This window comes from Sapajus apella, unplaced genomic scaffold (assembly GCF_009761245.1).
Source record: "Sapajus apella isolate SASKATOON/1434 unplaced genomic scaffold, GSC_monkey_1.0 scaffold99, whole genome shotgun sequence".
Lineage (NCBI taxonomy): Eukaryota > Metazoa > Chordata > Mammalia > Primates > Cebidae > Sapajus > Sapajus apella.
In genome coordinates this window covers 7,753,230-7,768,628 of record NW_022437039.1, presented here as the reverse complement: position 1 = coordinate 7,768,628, position 15,399 = coordinate 7,753,230, and the positions used below count along the sequence as shown (strand labels likewise).

General features: G+C 48.4%; 1 protein-coding gene and 1 non-coding gene across 2 annotated transcripts in view; one reads left to right on the top strand and one right to left on the bottom strand.

Moving 5' to 3' along the window:
• Positions 1-671: 671 nt before the first annotated feature.
• TEKT5 (tektin 5) overlaps positions 672-15,399 on the top strand; it is a 76,656-nt gene continuing 61,928 nt past the window's right edge. The window contains exons 1-4 of the mRNA XM_032257866.1: positions 672-1,631; positions 5,993-6,076; positions 6,686-6,756; positions 15,276-15,399. Coding sequence (XP_032113757.1) covers positions 1,068-1,631; positions 5,993-6,076; positions 6,686-6,756; positions 15,276-15,399 — 843 coding nt within the window. The 5' untranslated portion in view covers positions 672-1,067. The remainder of the gene's footprint in view (positions 1,632-5,992; positions 6,077-6,685; positions 6,757-15,275) is intronic.
• On the bottom strand, positions 12,837-12,977 carry LOC116536341. Its single transcript, XR_004262580.1, has one exon. It is a non-coding gene; the product is annotated as a U4 spliceosomal RNA (small nuclear RNA).

The window sequence follows — 15,399 nt, the reverse complement described above, 5'->3', positions numbered from 1 at the left end:
TAAAATTTACACTTTTCAGTGGAAACTTCTATGGGTTTTGGCAAATGTGTAATCAACATAATTTAGATCTGGAACATACTGTCTCGCCCCTCCCAATTTTCTTGGGCTTCTTTGGAGTCAACAGCTCTCCCCAACCTCTAACCCCTGGCAACCAATGATCTGTCCTCTGTCCGTATGGATTTGCTTTTTCCAGAATATCATATAAATGGACTATTACATGATGTCCTAGCTGCTTCCACACAGCTTAGCTGCTTCCACATAGCTTAACATTTGAGATTCATTCATGCTGTTTTGACTAGTATTGCTGAGTGGTATTCTGTGGTACCAATGGATCTTCTTTTTACTTGGAGACAGAGTCTTGCTCTGTCACCCAGGCTGGAGGGCTGTGGTGCGATCACAGTTCACTGGAGCCTCCACTTCCTGGACTCAAGTGATCCTCCTGCCTTAGCCTCCAGAGTAGTTGGGACTACAGGCGTTAGCCACTGTGCCCAGCTCATTTTACATTATTTTGTAGAGACTGGGTCTCAATATGTTGCCCAGGCTAGTCTCAAACTCCTGTACTTGAGCGATCCTCCAGCCACAGCCTCCCAAAGTGCTGAGATTACAGGTATGAACCACCATGCCTCACCTCAGGTAGACCATTTTGATGCCATGCTGGAGACAGAGAAAGAAAGAAAACAACTCACTTTGACCAAATTGGCCCGTGATGATAGAATTCAGTGGCTGAACTACATTAATTTTCCTCCCATGGGGCCGAGTCAGGTCTGGGAACACAATCAGCTGTAATAGGAAGATAAAATATCACTTCTTGCATCTGAATCTGCGGATTGTGAAACTCACATTCACTTTGGTGATTACCATTTCTGTCTTTTTGTGTTGGACAAGATGGCCCCAGCTGGCCTGTAAGTGAGCAAAGGCCCCGCTAAAGGTCCCTCTCTCCGGGCTTTATGACACCGATGCTGAGTCATAGAGGTTCTGCCAGTCCCTAAGAGAAGCACTTTCCCCTTTCCTGGTGATGCCTTAGGCCCCTTGAACAGAGTTTTGCCCGAGTGGGGCTCAAGGGAAGGATGGAGTTTCTTGGGACCACTCAAACTGCGAGTTACTGTAGCCCCAAGAAGAGCTGTGGCTTGACCTCGCTGCCGGCCGTACAGGCTCCAGTGATCCAGGAGTGCTACCAGCCCTACTACCTGCCCGGGTACCGCTACCTCAATTCATGGAGGCCTAGCCTCTTCTACAAGATCTCCAACGTCCAGACCTGCCCAGATGAGACCCCCAGCACCCTGCGGCCGCCCACCGTCCTGCCCGCGCTCCGCTCTGCACTCTTCTCCCGCTATAGCCCCCACGACTGGGACCAGTCCAACCAGCTGCAGGTGCGTGGGGCTGAGGCCTCCCGGCTGTGGGCCAGCCGGCTGACTGATGACTCCATGAGGCTCTTGCAGGACAAGGACCAGCTGACGCACCAGATGCAGGAGGGCACCTCCCGGAACCTGGGCCAGAGGCTGTCGGACATTGGCTTCTGGAAGTCAGAGCTGAGCTACGAGCTGGACAGGCTTCTAACTGAGAACCAGAGCTTGGAGATGGTCAAAAGGCGGCTGGAGTGCGCGGCGGATGAGGTGAACTCCCCGTTGCAGGTGAGTACAGGGGCAGCGACAGGGCTGTGACCGTGTGATGGGGATACTGCGTGCTCATTCCACATCTCTTAACTGAAGATCAAGGTGGCAGGCTCCTTGCAGGTTGCTTTGAGCTGCATCATCGTATATACGATCAGTAATACAATCTCAGTCAATCCAGGATCATCCCAGTCAAATCAGGGTTTCTTGGACTGAATAGAATTTCCTTGTCTCCTTGAGGCTACATCAAAGTTGCAGGGGTTTCATGGAGATATTGTGTGCACACTTATGCACGCCTCAGCATGTGTGTATGTGCATGTGCATGCATGAGCATGTGTGTGTTCTGGTCCTGAGAGCACATACTTCAAACAACTGCCTCATTTATGTTTTACACAGAGTCTCGCTCTGTCAACCAGGCTGGAGTACAGTGGTGTGATCCTGGCCCACTGTGACCTCCACAGTGGGTTCAAGCGACTCTCATGCCTCAGCCTCTCAAGGAGCTGGGATTACAGGCACCCACCACCACGCCCAGCTAATTCTTGTATTTTTAGTAAAGGTAGGGTTTCACTATGTTGGTCAGGCTGGTCTCAAACTCCTGGCCTCAAGTGATCCACCCACCTCAGCCTCCCAGAGTGCTGGGATTACAGGCATGAGCCGCTGCACCCAGCCCAGAACTGCTTCATTTTTCCCCATAATACTTAACATCCTCTAACATGCTCTACACTTGATTGAATACTAGAAGTAGGATAGTCTCCATCAAGGTGGAGATTTTTGCTTGCTTTGTCACTGATGTATTCAAGACTGCTATTCAGTGCAGGGCACCTGTGTGTCTTTGTGGGTCCATGGTGACCAATGTCGGTGCTGACTGATGTTGTTGACGCTAACATTTTGAATGTATTCCCAGCCTAGGACAGGGCGAAGCACAGAGTAGGCATTCAATAAATATATGTTGCATACATGAGTGAATATCTAAATGTGGACTGGGCATGGTGGCTCGTGCCTGTAAACCTAGCACTTTGGGAGGTGGACCGCTTGAGTTCAGGAGTTGGAGACCAACCTGGCCAACATGATGAAACCCCATTTCTACTAAAAATACAAAAATTAGCTGGGCATAGTGGCACATGCCTGTAATCCCAGCTGCTTGGGAGGCTGAAGCAGGAAAATCACTTGAACCCAGGAGGTGGAGGTGGCAGTGAGCTGAGATCATGCCACTGCACTCCAGCCTGTGCCACAAAGCAAGACTCCATCTCAGAAACAAACAAACGAAAAAGCTAAATGTGGACATTTCTGACACTTCTTTGGTCTCCCAGCCTCCAGTCATTTTCCTGCCCAGTTAGGATTGCTTTTGGCTGCATGTAACAGATATGCGACAACAATGGCTTAGCCAAACAGGAATTTATTTTTCTGTCATAAGGAAAATTCCAGAGGGAGACAGATCAGGCGGCTGCAGCCTCAACTTGGTGCCAGAAGGGACCCAGCCTCCTCTCTTTCTGCTCTGCCACCCACAGCATGTTGCCCTACAGTTTCCAAGGAGGTTTCGTATTTTATATTGCAAGTCCCTGCGTGCCAGGGGCCTCTTGATATTCTCATTCAAGGCAGGAAGGCAAGGGTAGAACAAAGAGCAGACGCAGCAAGGGGCACCATCGCTTTTTATCAGGGGACATCTTTTCCAGAAGGTCTGCCATGTGTTTCCATTTTTAGCCTGTTTGCCAGCATTTGCATGGGCTTTCTGGCTGCAAAGGGGTCTGGATAAGTGAATGTTTCTCACTGCATCCAGGAGAGAATCATGGGAGGGGTTGAGCAGACACTGGATAAGGGACCAGCAGCACCTACGGGAGCTGACCTTGGCCACACAGGATGATGACCGGCTGCTCATTGGAGTGTGTGGGGAACTCAGAACCTCTTGCCTGGAAGCCTCCTGCAGCTACAGGTGCTTCTGTAGGAGAGTTCCTGCCTCCGGATTCCCTTGGGAGACACGGCATAGGTTTCCACCACTCGGATTTCCAAACCCATGGATGCAGAGAGTGGGAGGAGGGGTCCTCTGTCTCCCTAACCACACCCCCGGATTCTCCCTGGGAAGGAGGACGGGCAAGGCTGCTTCTCAGAGCCCCACTGCAGCATCCCCAACCTACTGCTCTCCCTCCCACTCTCTTCTCACGCCCCCATCCTTTCTGGAAAGTCTGGTTCTGACTGGCCACATGTGGCTTTCTCTGATCAGCCACATGGCGGCAGGGGGACCAGCAACATCACAGTTCTATCTCACGGGCTGCCCCCACAGTCCAGGCAGCCTCTCCCTGCGCAACGCCCTCCACCTCCTTCCTGGTCTCCCAATTCCTGCTCTCTTCTAATCCATTGTCCTCACAGCAGCTGCTAGTTCCCTTCATGGCTTCCCAGAAATTAACATCTTCATTCTCAAATTCCTTCCTCGCCCCATAACCCCTGTCCCTGCTATTGCTCTAGCCTCGCTTCCTCTACTCCAGTGCCAATGGCTTCCTGTCTGTTCTTCTGCTGACCTCAGAGCCTTTGCATCTGCTATTTTCCCTTCTGGTGCATTCCTACCCAGCTCTGCATCTCTGCTTCTCATGACTCAGTCCTTCTCCACCTTAGAGAATTCCTCCCTGACCACTCTGCTGGTTACTCCTCACCCACTCACATGACCCTGAATATTTTCATCCTGGCCCTCATCCTGGCCCTTCACACAGTTGGAAATGATTGAGTTTCTGGTTTGTTGTTATTATCGTTTGAGACAGGGTCTTGCTCTGTTGCCCAGGTTGGAGTGCAGTGGCATGATCTTGGCTCACTGCTTGACCTCCTGGAGTCAAGGGATCCTCCCACCTCAGCCTCCCAAGAAGGTGAGACTACAGGCACGCACCACTACCCCTGGCTAAGTTTAAATTTTTGTAGAGATGGGGTCTCACTATGCTGCCCAGGCTGGTCTCCAACTCCTGGGTTCAAGTGATCCTCCCAGCTTGGCTTCCCAAAGTGTGGAGATCACAGGCACGAGGGAGGCACTGTGCCCAGTCTGACTGAGTTTCTCATGGGTGTTCTCTCCCCTAGGAGAACACAGGTTGTGTGAGAGCCTGTGTTCTCCTAGAGGACTGTCAGCCTGGTTCATTGTGCTATCCTCAGCACCTCAGCAGAGCATGACTCCGAGAAGGGGCTCTGGAAATCCTTGTGGCACGGGTCAGTGAGTTTCTGAGTTATCAGATACATTTGCATCCTGACATTCAGACCTTGACACCCTGCTTCCTTCTGCTCCGGGCCCTTTGTGACATCACGGGCTGGTTTGCCAATCACTGTTGTTTCTCAGCTCCCTATCATAGAGAGCCCCTGAAAAGCCCCTTCTCCTGTCCTCTCTTCTGCTCTGCCCAGGTCTGCCTGAGAGTTGTAAGGCCCAGGACTGTGTGGCAGGCTTGTCCTGACCACCTCCCCAAACTGTCCCTCCACTGGGAGATCTGCAAAGAGGAGTTTTCAGCCGGGCGCGGTGGCTCACACCTGTAATCCCAGCACTTTGGTAGACCGAGGTGGGTGGATTGTCAGAGGTTGGGAGTTCAAAACCAGCCTAAGCAACATGAAGAAACACCGTCTCTACTAGATGTACAGAATTAGCCAGGAGTGGTGGCGTATGCCTGTAATCCCAGCTACTCCGGAGACTGGGGCAGGAGAATTGCTTGAAACCAGGAGGCAGGGTTTGCGGTGAGCTGAGGTCACGACTCTACTCCAGCCTGGGCAATTAGAGCAAAACTCCATCTCAAAAAAAAAAAAAAACAAACAACAACAACAAACAGGAGTTTTCACGAATATTCACAGGTAATATTTGTAGACAGTGTACTCAGTGATTGACACCTGTCAAGCCACCTTCACCTGCACAATGAACCTGTAAGACAGGCACCAATATGGCACCCATCTGCAGAGGAGGACGCAGCCAGAGAGGTTAAGCAATCTGCTTAAATGCACGCAATAAGAAGTGGCTGAGCCCTGACTGAAATCAGAAGAAAAACTGCATGGAGGATGGCAGCCAACACCATCTTATCTGAAATTATTATGGAATTTTACTGTATGTATTATTGTCTTTTGGGAAGGCTTGGGGCTGCTGATGCAGTTATGGGAATCAAAATTGGTCCTTGGGACGATACTTTATCCTGCTTTCTCTGCATGGGCCTTACGTCTCTGGATGCGTTGGTCATATGGCAACTCACAGCTCACATCGGGGACGAAGGGGAAGCAGAAGCCCATCTAATGCCCAGTAAAGAGGTCACATGGAGCAGCCAGGTTTCTGGAAGAAAAGAACAGATTGTGACAAGGATGGATGCGAGTCTCTTTCTGTTCAGGGTCTGCAAACAGACGCAGGGAGAATATACTCTTTCCCCTGCTTCCCACAGGTTGCCTTGGAGTGTCTGTACCATCGAGAGAAGAGGATTGGGATTGATTTGGTCCATGACAACGTGGAGAAAAACCTTATTCGGGTAAGGCATCTCCTGGGTCTGCCCAGTACCGTAAAGGAGGCAGGAAGGCCAGCAGATCAGAGAGATTACTGAGCTACCTGTCAGGAGCAGAAGCCACATGTGTCACCCTGTGCAAAGTTAGGGCTCAGAAAGCATGGGTGGATGCCTAGTTTGCAGTTTAGGAACAGGGAGAAATGGAGTTATTTGACCCTCAGTCTTTTCATCTCCCAAAACGGACATGATAATAATACACCAATAATAATAATGAAAGCTAGTGTTTCTTGAGCACCTACTATATGTCATAGGCTGTACTACTTCATATGCATTATTTAATGTAATGATAAAATAATCTATAAGTGAGTGCTTGGCACATAGAAGGTGCTATTTTTTTTTAATTCTAGGAGTCTATAAAAAACAGTAGGGCAAAAAAAGGTGGAGCCTCCACAATCAACCCTTCGCTACCTGGTCCTGGGGTCATGTGGGTTGAGGCAGAAGCTCCACACTGACATTTCCCCTCCTGGGGTCAAGAGTGGTCGGTGGGAGGGGAGGGGAGAGGTAAGGGCTCTGGCCGGAAACACGAGGCTGTCAGGTTCTAAGAGGCACCGCTCTTTCTGACATTTTTCATTTCAGGAAGTAGATTTACTAAAATGTTGCCAAGAACAGATGAGAAAATTGGCTCAAAGAATTGACATGCAGATGCGGTAAGGGCTTTTTTTTTTTCCTTCTCTTCCCTCTCCTTGGGGTTTGTTTTGGGACTCCCAGGTTTCTGGGGGACAAGCCAAACGGGCCCACTTTTGGTCAGTGGTGTGCTGGTAAATGTTCAATAACCAGCTTTCGAAGAAAAAAGGAGTCCCAAGCTCTCGGGCCTGCCAGTTTCGGTGGTGTAAATGCTACCACAATGGCTGATTTTCAGCTGCGAATATGAGGTTACTGAGATGTGCACAATCGACCCTCACAAGCCAGTGCCTCACTGGCTTGTTTGCAACAAGAGTCCTGGCAAGAGACACCTGGCTTCCCTGAGGCCCCTCTTAGCCTGTGGCTTCCCCATTTGAGTTATGAGCCTTGGGAGATGGCAGAGTGGGTGGTATTAGGTAGCAAGTCCAAGGGCTGGGCACTTCCACAAGGGAGCTGGTGGAGGCACTGGGCCAGGAGTCACCAAAAGAAACCAGCTTTTTGTTCTTACAAGATGATGTAACCAGTATCTTAACAAGCCCGGGGACCCCTCACAATTAAAGGGAGGCTTGAGTTTTATGGGGCTTGGGGCCCATAGCTAGGCCCTTGGCACCAGTTCCCTGTGGAAGCAGCCGCCTCACCTCTGCCTGCAGCTGGCACTCGTCTTTAACTCTTTCAGGGCACGCTGCTCTGCTGGTTTTCCCACTTCATTCACTCTTGACACAGACACACAGGCAGCATGGGAGAGGCTGGCAACCTGGCAGTGGCTTGTTCCTCTGGCTGCCTGGTGCACATGGGCAGCAGTGGGTGGAGGCAGAGGGGCCAGGCAGCTTCCAAGTCAGCTCTGGGAGCATACATCTTGGTTTGCTGCACCCCAGAAGTCACCTCCTCCTCCTCCAGGAGCCTTTGGACCCCCCAAAGGGGTTAGAACTGTATGTTAGGGAGAAAGACATCGCAGACAAGCTACCCTTAGAGCAAAGAGCTTGGTCATGGCCAGACACATTGGAGAGCCCTAGGAAGACATCGGGGTGGAGGTGTGCAGAGAAGATGCAAATACAGCAGGAGGAATGAAGGCTGAAAGGACAAACACAGAGTTGAAGTTCAATAATTTTTGTGCCCCTGGACTAATTTCTCACAATTCCACTTATCACCAGCACTATGGTACCTACAGTTTGTCTACAAATTAATTTGCTTAAAAAAACCTTAAGCACAGCAGGGTGACTACAGTCAACAATAATTTATTGCACATTTAAAAATAACTAAAAGAGTATAGGGGGCCAGGTGCAGTGGCTCACACCTGTAATCCCAGCACTTTGGGAGGCTGAGATGGATGGATCACGAGGTCAAGAGTTCAAGACCAGCCTGGCTAAGATGGTGAAACGCTGTCTCTATTAAAAATACAAAAATTAGCCAGGTGTGCTGGCAGGTGCTTGTAATCCCAGCTATTTGGGAGGCTGAGGCAGAGAATTGTTTGAATCAAGGAGGTAGAGGTTGCAGTGAGCTAAGATTATGCCACCGCACTCCAGCCTGGGCAACAGAGTGACACTCTGTCTAAAAAAAAAGAAAGTAAAAATGGGAATGTTTGTAACACAAAGAAATGGTAAATGCTGGAGGGGATGGATACCCCAGTTACCCTGATGTGATTGTTACAAATTGCATGCCTATATCAAAGTATCTCATGTACCCTATAAATATACATATCCACTATGTACTGGTAAATTCATACACCCCATAAATATATACACCTACTATGTACCCGTAAAGGCTTAAAAAATAAAATGAAATAAATAAAAATCAAGTCGGTAAATAAAATCCCTTAATATTCTTTTTTTTTTTTTTGAGATGGAGTCCCACTCTGCCGCCCAGGCTGGAGTGCAGTGGTGCAGTCTGAGCTCACTGCAACCTGCACCTCCCGGATTCCAGCGATTCTCCTGCCTAAGCCTCCCGAGTAGCTGGGATTATAGGCCCATGCCACCACACCCAGCTAGTTTTTGTATTTTTAGTAGAGACGGAGATTTACCATGTTGACCAGGCTGGTCTCAAACTCCTGACCTCAAGTGATTGGCCCACATCTGCCTCCCACAGTGCTGAGATTATAGGGGTGAGCCTTTGTGCCCAGCTGAAATACTTGTATTTAAACAGGCAAATTTTAACAAAGGGAGAATTGGAAACAGGCTAGTGTCTTTGTTTTATTGCATTTTTCTTTTTTTTTCTTTCCCAAGATGGAATCTTGCTCTGTCACCCAGGCTGGAGGACAGTGGTGCGATCTCTGCTCACTGCAACCTCCGCCTCCTGAGTTCAAGCGATTCTCCTACCTCAGCCTCCTGAGTAGCTGGGACTACAGGTGCCTGCCACCACATCTGGCTAATTTTTGTATTTTCAGTAGAGACAGGGTTTCACGATGTTGGCCAGGCTGGTCTCAAACTCCTGACCTTGTGATCCACCTACCTCAGCCTCCCAAAGTGCTGGGATTACAGGCATGAGCCACTGCGCCCAGCCCTTGTGTTTTTCTTGCACTTATTTTTTTAATTACTTATTCATTTTTAATTGACAAAAATGGTATATGCTGTATCATGTAAAACATGATGTTTTGAAATTACATGTATATTTTAAAACATTGAATTAATTGGAACTAATTAACACATGCGTTATCTCACATATTTATTCTTTGTAGTGAGAACACTTAAAATCTCAGTGATTTTCAAGAACACAGTACCTTGTTATTAACTATGGTCACCATGTTGTACAGGAGATCTCTGGAACTTACTCCTCTTGACGAACTGAAATTTTGTACCCTTTGACTAACATCTCCCCCATCCCCCACTCCAGCCTCTGGTCACCATCATTCTACTCTGTACTTTTATAAGTTCGATTGTTTTAGACTCCACATGTGTGTGAGATCATGAGATATTTGTCTTTCTGTGCCTGACTTACTTCACTTTACATGATGTCCTGTAGGTTCATTCATGTTGTCACAAATGACAGGATTTCCTTCTTTTTTAAGGCTGAGTAGTATTCCTTTGTGTATACATACCACATTTTCCTACACATTCATCTGCTATGAGACAGATGAGACTTGGGTTGATTTCATATCTAGGCTATCATAAATTATTTTGCAATAACTTTGCCCATTTTAAAACTGGGTTTTTTTTTTTTTTTGTTATTGAGTTGTCTGAGTTCCTTTTATATTTTGGATAGTAACCCCTTATCAGATGTATAGTTTGCAAATATTTTCTCCCATTTCTTAGGTTGTCTCTTTACTCTCTTGATTGTTTTGCAGGCTGTGCAGAAGTTTTTTTGTTTGATGTAATCCCATTTGTCTATTTTTGCTTTATTTCCTATGCTGTTGGGGTCATTGTCCAGACCAATGTCATGGAACTTTTCCCCTATGTTTTCTTCTAGTAGTTTTACAGTTTCAGGTGTTACATTTCAGTCTTTAATCTTTTTTTTCTTTTAGACGGCATCTCAGTCTGTCACCCTGGCTGGCAGGCAGTGGTGCAATCTCGGCTCTCTGCAACCTCTGTCTCCCAGGTTCAAGTGATTCTTCTGCCTCAGCCTCCTGAGTAGCTGGGGTTACATGTGTGCGCCACCATGCCTGGCTAACTTTAATCTATGTTGAGTTGATTTTTGTCTATGGTGTGAGATAAGGGTCTAATTCATTCTTCAGCATGTACATTTCCACTTGTATCAATACCATTTATTGAAGAAGCTGTCCTTTCTACATTGTACATTCTTGGCATCTTTGCTGAAAATCAGTTGACTGTAAATGCCTGGATTTATTTCTGGGCTCTTTATTCTGTTCTTTCTTCCATTTATTTTGTGATCTTCTATTTATGGCAAGAGAGAATGGTTTTCCATTTGTAGCTGCCATGACACGTGACAAACCGTGGCACTGCAGGGAAGAGGAGGGCTGATGTTTTGGAAATGGGATAGTTTGAGCCAGCAGAGTGAACAATTTCCAGACTTAAAGTGGGGAGCTGGACCTCAGAGGAGGAATCCTGAGACTAGGGTTGAGAGGCTGCTTTTGCAACCCCAGACGATGCAACCAGAGGGCAGAGAGGAGCTGGGAGAACCAGGAAGACTGAGACAGATGGAGACAGTCCCAGAGACTGAGAGGCACACAGAGAGAGATGAGCACTGACATCAAAAGAGACAGAGAGACATGAAGAGATAAACAGAGACAGAGATGGGGAGCCAGGAGACAGAGGGACAGAGAGACACAGAATCAGATATGCCAGAAAGCTAAATCAAGAGATGAGACAGAGACAGAGAAAGGCAAAGAGATGGAGAGAGGCAGATATGGAAAAAGAAGAAAAGAGGCCAGGCACCGTGGCTTACACCTGTAATCCCAGCACTTTGGGAGGCTGAAGTGGGTGGATCACTTGCGGTCAGGAGTTCGAGACCAGCCTGGCCAAAATGGAGAAACCCTGTCTCCACTAAAAACACAAAATTAGCTGGGTGTGGTGGTGCACGTCTCTAATCCCAGCTGCTTGGGAGGCTGAGGCAGGAGAATCGCTTGAACCCGGGAGGCAGAGGTTGCAGTGAGCCAAGATCGCACCACTGCACTCTAACCTGGGCCACAGAGCAAGACTGTCTAAAAGAGAGAGAGAGAGAGAGAGAGATGCTTGGATAGCTTGAATAGAGACCAAGAGAGATGAAAGCGACTGCGGCAGAGAGCAACAGCGAGAGAGAGAGAGAGAGAGAGAGAGAGAGCGCAAACACAGAGTGAGTGAGGGAGAGGATGAGAGCAGGTGAGGGCAGCAGTTCACTTTGTGGAGATTAGAGGCTGAGCCACTCTGGATGGAGGCTGTTTGTCCCTGGGCAGTGGCTGTGTGTCCGAGGACTCCTGCCATCTCACAGGGAGGCAGCTCGTGCTGCCGGAGGGGTTGGGATTCTCCTCATTAACCGAGAACTGGCGCCTCATTAGCTGGGAAGAGCCTGGTGTGTCCTCACACGCTTGGGGAAGCTCGGCCACTGACCTGTTCAGGTGGCCGCCCTGGCATGGGCGGGCACCAGGCTGTTGGCTCATGATTTTCTTCGAAGCCTGAAACCCACGTCTGGACAGGGCGGTGTCCTCACTGCACCAGGTGCCCTGGCGAGGCAGAAAAGGCTCTTCCTGACAGAGTAGGAGCTTTGTTTGGGCTTTTCCCAGTGGGCTGACAGCAGGGTGAGTTTGGCACTGGTCCAGCCCTTGGTTGTGGACCAAGTAGGGAGGACAGGGCTGCCTCCTCTTTCCAGGCCTCATGACAAGGGCCAGGCAGCTGGACACACTGGACTCTGAGGCCCCAGTTTTCCCTCGAATTCTCTGAAATGCTTGCTTTCCACATTCTGGCCTTGCTTCACATTCCAGCTCATTAGCAGGACAGGGCCCCATTTCTCCAGGGCTCTGCCAACTTGGAAGCCCCAAGGGCCCCAGGATCGGGTTTCTCCTGCCCCTACATGACCTGTGCTTCCTGATAGGTAGGAACCCAACCACTATCGGGATTTAACTTCCTGGTTCCTGGCCAGCTGGAAACCCCTCACCAGCAACGAACATCTATAGCAGGAAAAAAAAAAAGATACAGATGGAGGAGAGGGAGGGAGAGAACCACAGAGACACACAGAGGCTTAGGCAGAGGGAAATTGGGAAAGAGACAAAGGTTAGAGAGACAGAGACATAGACACAAGAAGAGAGGGAGGGAGAGAGAGAGACAGACAGAGAACAGACAGAGACACTCAGAGTAGTGGGTATCTGACTTAACCTTACTTAATGGAAGTGATTCCCTTCTCTATTCTCACAATTCTTCTAAACACTCCAAGGCAAATGTGTCAGCTGCATATGTGTCTGTAACACCAACTGATCTCTCTTTTCTCAGCCAACAAGGAAACAGAAAAAAGTCCAGGCTTAGAACCTTCTGGAGGAAACATATTCTAGCTAGGATTTAGCGAGTGCCCACTTAGTATTAATATTTAGGTCTGAAGTGATCTTCTATTAATGGAAAGGGTGATGGGTTTTTCTTTAAAGACAGGAATGTAAATTTTCCTTTTAACATACATTTATATATATATACATATATATATATAATTTGTCTTATTTTTTCTTTTCTTTTTTTACTTTTAAATAATTCAGTCTTTGTAGAGACTGTCAAAAATTGCCAATGCCAACTATATTTCAAGTAATCATGGCCGGGTATTGGGAAAAGTTTTCAATTAGCAATAATCGTGCCTGGGATAAACTTCATTGGCTACGATACTGCCACTGCGCAAAACTTCATTTATTTATATTTTAAAAGTGATTTTAGGCAGGGTGCGGTGGCTCATGCCTGTAATCCCAGAACTTTGGGAGGCCAAGGTGGGCGGATCACCTGAGGTCAGGAGTTCAAGACCCGCTTGGCCAACATGGTGAAATTCCGTCTGTACTAAAAAAAATTAAAAAATTAGACCAGGCTTGGTGGCTCATGCCTTTAATCCCAGCATTTTGGGAGGCCGAAGCCAGGGCGGGGTGGGGGGAGTGGAAGGGGTTTGCCTGAGCTCCAGAGTTCGCGACCAGCCTGGGCAAGCCGGTGAAACCCATCTCTACTAAAATGCGAAAAATTAGCCGGGTGTGGTAGCGTGTGCCTGCAGTCCAGCTACTCAGGAGGCTGAGGCAGGAGAACTGCTTGAACCCAGGAGGGGGAGGTTGCAGTGAACTGAGATCGCGCCACTGAACTCCAGCGACAGAGCTGGAGTGCAGCTCAAGACTCCGTCTCAAAAAAACAAAAACAAAACAACAACAACAACAAAATTAGCCTGGAGTGGTGGCACGTGCCTGTAATCCCAGCTACTAGGGAGGTTGAGGTAGGAGAATCCCTTGAACTCAGGAGGCAGAGAGAGATTGCAGTGAGCTGAGATCTTGCCACTGCACTTCAGCCTGGGCAACAAGAGGAAAACTCCGAACCCCCAAAATTAATTAATATTAATTAAAAGTGAGTTTTGAAAAGAAAAATAAGTAAATAGTAGAGTTTGGTATTTGGCGAGAATCATGGAAGTGGTCCTCAAACGTCTGGAATTTGGCAGTCACCTTTAAGTGTAAGCTTTTTAGTCAAGATACCAACCAGCTCTCGGGGCTTAAGCCTTGGCCCTGGTCCCTTGTCCTCTCTTTACCTCTGCCCAGTCTCTGACACCGCCTAGCGCTAACTCTAACCAATCCCTGTCTTCACCTAGTCCCTGACCCTACCCAATCCCTGTCCTCACCTAGCCCCTGTCCCCGCCCAGTCCTTGACCTCACCCAATCCCCGTCTTTACCTAGTCTCTGACTCCACCTAACCCCTGACCCCACCCAATCCCTGTCTTCACATAGCCCCTGACCCCGCCCAGTCCCTGACCCCACCCAATCCCTATCCTCATCTAGCCTCTAATTCCACCCGTTCCTCATCTTGAGGTCCCTACACATCTGGTGTTTCTAGCTTCTCTTCTTGGTGTGTGTGATGTTCTTGGCTTGGAATTCTTATTTCCCCAGCAGCAATTCCCCCATAATGTCTACTCCTATTTATTGTGAAAACCCAGCTCAGATACCTCCTTGGGAGGCCTTCCCTGACCACCCTCTCACCCTCAGTTAATGGTTTCCTCCTCTGTGTTATTTCGTATTTGCAAACCTGCAGGATGCCCTTACCATTCTTTTCTGTATTTATTTTTTGTATTTGTTCACACAAATTTGTGAGCAACTTGAAGGCAGTGACTGGGTCATCTTATTCGTGTCTTATCCCTCAGTGCCCAGCATAGGGTCAGACACAATGACTGATTTAAGAAGTGATTTAACTTTCTTTAATCAGGCTTTGTCCAAAGTGTGGATTGATATCTTCTAAATTAGGCCAGCAAGCTACAGCTGGAGGGACAAATCTGGCCCGCCATCTGTTCCTGTGAATAAACTTTTATTGAGATGAAGCCACATTCATTTTTACGTATCTGTGACTGCTTTTATGCATAGTTGAGTAGTTACAACAGACACCCTATGGCCCACAAAGCCTAAAATATTTACCATGCAACCCTTTACAGTAAATGCTTACCTATCCCTGTTCTGAAGGACAACAGGGGCCAGGTGTGGTGGCTGACACCTGTAACCCCAACAGTTTGGGAAACTGAGGCAGGGAGGATCACTTGAGCCTAGGAGTTTAACACCAGCCTGCACAACACAGCAAGATGATCTCTACAAAATATTTAAAAAGTCAGGCTTGGTGGCACGTGCCTTTAGTCCCAGCTACTCAGGAGGCTGAGGTGGGAGGAGTGCTTGAGCCTGAGAGGTCAAGACTAGTGAGCCATGACTGCCTCACTGCACTCCAACCTGGGCGACAGATTGAGACTCCGGAAAAAAAAAAAAAAAAGAATAAAGGACAAATCTGTTTGGAGTCGGGGGAGGTGGGAGAGTGGGGGGCCTCTGGGTATGTGGTGGGGCATCGAGGTAGGAAGAGGACTGAAAAGCTACTGGGTGGCTTCCTGGGGGTCTAGGCTTACAACACACACCTGCTGTGTGACCCAGGCTCGGAACTCTGGGCAGGGACACAGTACACAGATGACTCCTTCCTCCCTGCAGGGATAACCGAGATGCTCAGCATGCCCTGGAGAGAGACCTCGAGGACAAAAGCTCCGCCCAGTTCATCGATGAGAAGTGCTTTAACCTGAGAAATACGTCAGACTGCATCAGCTTCTTCCACGGC